The sequence below is a fragment of the Colobus angolensis genome, unplaced genomic scaffold, assembly GCF_000951035.1.
Source record: "Colobus angolensis palliatus isolate OR3802 unplaced genomic scaffold, Cang.pa_1.0 Scaffold44, whole genome shotgun sequence".
Taxonomy (NCBI): Eukaryota; Metazoa; Chordata; class Mammalia; order Primates; family Cercopithecidae; genus Colobus; species Colobus angolensis.
In genome coordinates, this window is record NW_012117821.1 from 957,883 (window position 1) to 962,200 (window position 4,318).

The following is a 4,318-nucleotide window of genomic DNA, read 5'->3' on the forward strand; positions in this document are numbered from 1 at the left end:
CGGGCCCCCCCGCCGGTGCCAGCATGGAGCCGGCCGGAAGGGCAGCGGACGTCCTGAAGAATGCGGGCGGCTTCCACGTATTGTCGTCCACGTGGGAACCCACGCCGGGGAAGCAGCCTCGGGCTGCTGGGCCTGAAGCCAGCGGGGCAGGCGGACCCTCCTCGAGGCCGTGGGGCGGGAGGTCGTGCAGGAGCTCAGCCTCCCGGGCGGGTCCCCTCCCTTCCCGCCTGACACCCAAGGCCATCCTGGACCCGTGGACTCCAGGACCGTGCACGGAGGGAGACCCTCGCTCGTGCTGGGCCCTGCATTTCCTGGTGGGGGCCGAGGGTCCTGCAGTCCTGTGGGTGCCTCTGCTCCTGGGCTGGGCGCTGCCATAGGCGGCTGCAGGGTGGGAGAGAGCTCACCCTGGTGAGGATGAAATTTCTCGGGACCCCTTTGGTCACTGCCACCCGGAGGGCACCCCTCTGTCTGCTCCTGGGCCGTGGGTGAATGGGTGCCCAATAGCCTCCTAAGCCCTGCCAGCCAAACCCCACACAGTGAGGAGGAGGGGAAGGGGCAGAGGGGCTCCCCCAGCAAGAGGAGGAGTGTGGAGATGGGGCAGGCTGGGCAGGTGCTCCAGAAAACACGCCCAAGTTCCTGGGACCCAGGGTAGGGGCAGATGCCTGGTGAGAGCAGGAGGGCCGGCGGAGGCTTGGAGGCTTGGAGGCCAGGAGGGGCCAGCCAGGGCTGAGCTGAGGTGGGCAGCCTTCACCTCAGGCTTGGAGACCCGGAGGGCCAGCCAGGGCTATACTGGGGTGGACAGCCTTTGCCTCAGCACCTCTATCTCAGCCGCTTTGGTCCTGTGGAACCTTGACCTCAGGCAGGACAGGCACTGCAGGCCTGGGGTAGACGGCTGCCCCTCCTCCCTGAGTGCTAAGAGCCAGTCTGCAAGGTCGGGGTCTATGGGGGTCCCTCGGGGCAGAGCCCTGTGGCACAGCAACGTCCCCGTCTCCATCCTCACGGCCACCCTTCCCACAGGGCCTGGTGGGGCAGAGCCCGTGGCTTCAGGAGCAGCTGTCTCAGCTGCTGGTCTCCCACGGTGACCCAGTCACGGCCGCCCGGTGTGCCATGGGCCTCTCACTGCCCGAGGAGCGGCTGCCGGCTGCGGTGGCTGTGGAACTCCGCCGGCTCAGGCTCCAGGGGAGGTGAGCTCCGCCAGGGTAACCCCAGCTAGGGGTGAGTTCCGCCCAGGATGGCCCTTACCCTTGGGATGACAGCTCACCAATCTGCACGCCAGTGGCTTGAGAATTAGAAACCAAGAGAAAACAAAGAGCACAGCTATACACAGGGCAGACAAGACAGCAGCGCCCAGCCCTCCTACTCTGCTGTCAGCCCACAGGCTCTGCAGCCAGATCCATGGCCAGCCCGCCCCACGCGGAACCTGAGGAGCAGGCTGCCCTATGGTCTGGGAGGGCAGCCACTGGGAGGAGAGGCAGGAGCAGGGGTCACGCTGGGCTGGACTGAGCCGGTGTGGGAGGAGGAGCCACAATCCAAGATGCCCCCACCAAACGCCCCGAACACTCCCCTCCTGCTCCGAGGTCAGGGTGAGTGGGGGACCAGGGACATGGGGGCGCTACCAGCTCTGCTCCTCCCAGGGCGGCTGAGGCTGACTCGAGGCTGGAGGTGAAGGACGTGAAGGACCGTTACTACCAGCTGCCCATCCCCAGGGACAACATCCACCTCCTGGCGTCGTGGGAAGACCTGACCAGATATGAGGGTGCACTCCTGCAGGTGAGCCCCTCGGCTGCTGGGGCAGCGCCCGGTGGTGGGATCCCCCTACCAGGCATTGGAGGAGCATCAGGAGCATGGCATTCGGAGAGACGCAAGGCCTCTGGGCATGGGCCCGCCAGGTGCCCCAGGGCTGCTGTGAGGGCAGCCATTCCCCGAGCTGTGTTGCTGAGACTCCAGGATGCTGGGTGCTGGGTGCTGGCATTTACCCAGTCCTGCCAGCCTGTGGAAGGTGCCACCCACGCTGTGTTGCTGAGACTCCAGGATGCTGGGTGCTGGGCACTGGGTGCTGGGTATTGGCATTTACCCAGTCCTGCCAGCCTGTGGAAGGTGCCGTGGGATCCCCGTTTTACAGATGGGGCACGAGACATGGGTGCATCCTGACACGGGCACTGCCTTTGGCACTAGGCCAGGCCTCCCTCTCTGGTCCAGCCACAGAAAGCAAGGGGCAGCTGGGGCACTGGCCTTAGTGCCCCCCAACAGCCCAAGCCCTACAAGCATGCAGGGGTGCAGGGGCGTCTCCCTGAAGCCCAGGCTCACGTTGCTGCTCAGACCCTCCAGGCTGCAGTCCCTGCAGAGCCGAGTTGGCCTGACGGTCACATCTGCCCCTTTCTGCCCACAGCCCCACCAAGTGGTTGGTGTAGACCTGGAGTGGACACCTGTGTTCGTTGCTGGGGGCCGGCCTCGGCCGTCACTCCTGCAGGTGGCCGTGGAGGGCCGCGTGTTCCTTCTGGACGTCCTGGCACTCTCGCAGCCACCAACAGGGCAGGGAGCCCAGGCCTTCTCCCGGCTGGTGGCCCAGCTTCTCTCGGATTCCTCTATCACCAAGCTGGGTGAGTGGAGCCCTGGGGGCCCCCTGTCCAGTCCAGAGGGGAAGCAGCCCACACCTCTGCCGGACCCTTCCCTCTGTGCGCCCCGGGGAGGGTGCTGGGTGCGCCCTGGGGTCAGGGGACAGTGCTGTCCCTGCCTGCAGGCGCCCCTCCCATGATGGTTCCCACCCACAGGCTACGGGATGGTGGGGGACCTGCAGAAACTGGGCGCATCCTGCCCCGCCCTGGCCCATGTGGAGAAGCAGATTCTGGGTGGCGTGGACCTGCTGCTGGTGCACAGACAGGTGGGCAGCCACTGAGCCGCTCCCACGACGTCGGGTGGGCCTGGGTTTTGAGGGCTGCTTGGGGCCCCTCCACACCTTCCCATTGGCCCTGGGCTTCTCCTGCCGGATTCCTGTCAGCTCAGCCTTAGTCACCAGGGTCCCCAAGCAGAGCCTGGCAGAGGTGGATCTGGCGTCCCCAGGGAGGAAGCAGAACCTCCTGGCCCGGGCATCCCTGAGCCCCTGTGGGGCCCTTATCTGGTGTGAGGGCACCTTCCCTTGGACCTGAGCCCCGGGTTCCACTTGGAGGAGCTCCGGGAGGGAGCCCCTGGAGGTGAAGGTGTGAACCCGGAGCTGGCCCTGGTGTGCAGTACCTGCAGCCTGCGACCCCCACGTGGAGCCTGTCCTCGGATATGTCGCTACTTCTCCCTGTCTCCCCTGCACGGCCGCTGGTGGAGGGGGGCGGGGCCTCCTCCAGAGTCCCACAGGGCTGGTGTGAGTGGGTGCGGTGAGCTGTGCTCCCTCCAGTGCCAGACGCATCACCCTGCAGGGCACTGTCTTAGCAGATGCGGGTGGCAAACATGCCAACCTCAGGCGTGGACGGTGCCAGGGGGCTGAGGGGCCTGAGCCTCCTGGTGCAGCAGGTGCTGGGCACAGCCCTGGACAAGACACAGCAGCTGTCCAACTGGGACCGGAGGCCGCTCTGTGAGGAGCAGCTCATCTATGCAGGTGTGTGGGGTGGTAGAGGGAAGTGACCCCTCCTCACGCCCCACGGCCCTCCCGCCCTCTGCCCCAGGAGGCTGAGGCCGACTCCCCACACAGCTGCCGATGCCTACTGCCTGCTGGAGGTGCACCAAGCCCTGTGCAGAGAGCCTGCCCGCTTCCACCTGTCGGAGAACCTGGCTGGGAGCCGGAGGCCCAGGCACACAGAGAGACCAGGGGCTCGGAAGCCACCCGGCTTGCAGAAGGCATCAGCCTCAGCCACACCCAGGCAGGTGGGTGAAACCCCACAGGGTCCATTTGTCAGGATTCTTGGGGAAGGAGGTCCCCGTCCATAAACCAAGGACCTGCACAGAGACAAGGCCACTGGGTCAGAGTGTGTGGAGGGGGCCCGCTCCTCCACACTGCACCCCCGGCCCCTGGAGTGAGAGGGGAGCAAAGTCCTGGTGAACTACCTGCATGACTGTCATGGGGGCTGCCCTTGCCTAGGGGGCCACTGCTCAGGAGGCAGCCACGCCCCTGAGTGCCCCAGTCCCCTCCTGACACTGGGCCTGGCAACCTCCTCCCATGGCCCAAGGCAGCATCTAGCCCCCTCCCCGTGATCCCCACCCTTCTGTCTAGCGCCCTCCTCGTGATCCCCACTCCTCTCTCTAGCGCCCTCCCTGTGATCCCCACCCCTCTGTCTAGCCCCCTCCCCGTGATCCCCACCCCTCTGTCTAGCCCCCTCCCCGTGATCCCCAC

General features: G+C 66.4%; 1 protein-coding gene across 1 annotated transcript in view; it reads left to right on the forward strand.

Annotated features, from left to right (window-relative positions):
* Nucleotides 1–4,318, forward strand: part of EXD3 (exonuclease 3'-5' domain containing 3) — a 92,460-nt gene that overhangs the window by 49,668 nt on the left and 38,474 nt on the right. The window contains exons 10-15 of the mRNA XM_011957231.1: nucleotides 1,018–1,184; nucleotides 1,635–1,770; nucleotides 2,390–2,600; nucleotides 2,772–2,881; nucleotides 3,424–3,586; nucleotides 3,680–3,852. Of these exons, the coding sequence (XP_011812621.1) occupies nucleotides 1,018–1,184; nucleotides 1,635–1,770; nucleotides 2,390–2,600; nucleotides 2,772–2,881; nucleotides 3,424–3,586; nucleotides 3,680–3,852 (960 nt within the window). The remainder of the gene's footprint in view (nucleotides 1–1,017; nucleotides 1,185–1,634; nucleotides 1,771–2,389; nucleotides 2,601–2,771; nucleotides 2,882–3,423; nucleotides 3,587–3,679; nucleotides 3,853–4,318) is intronic.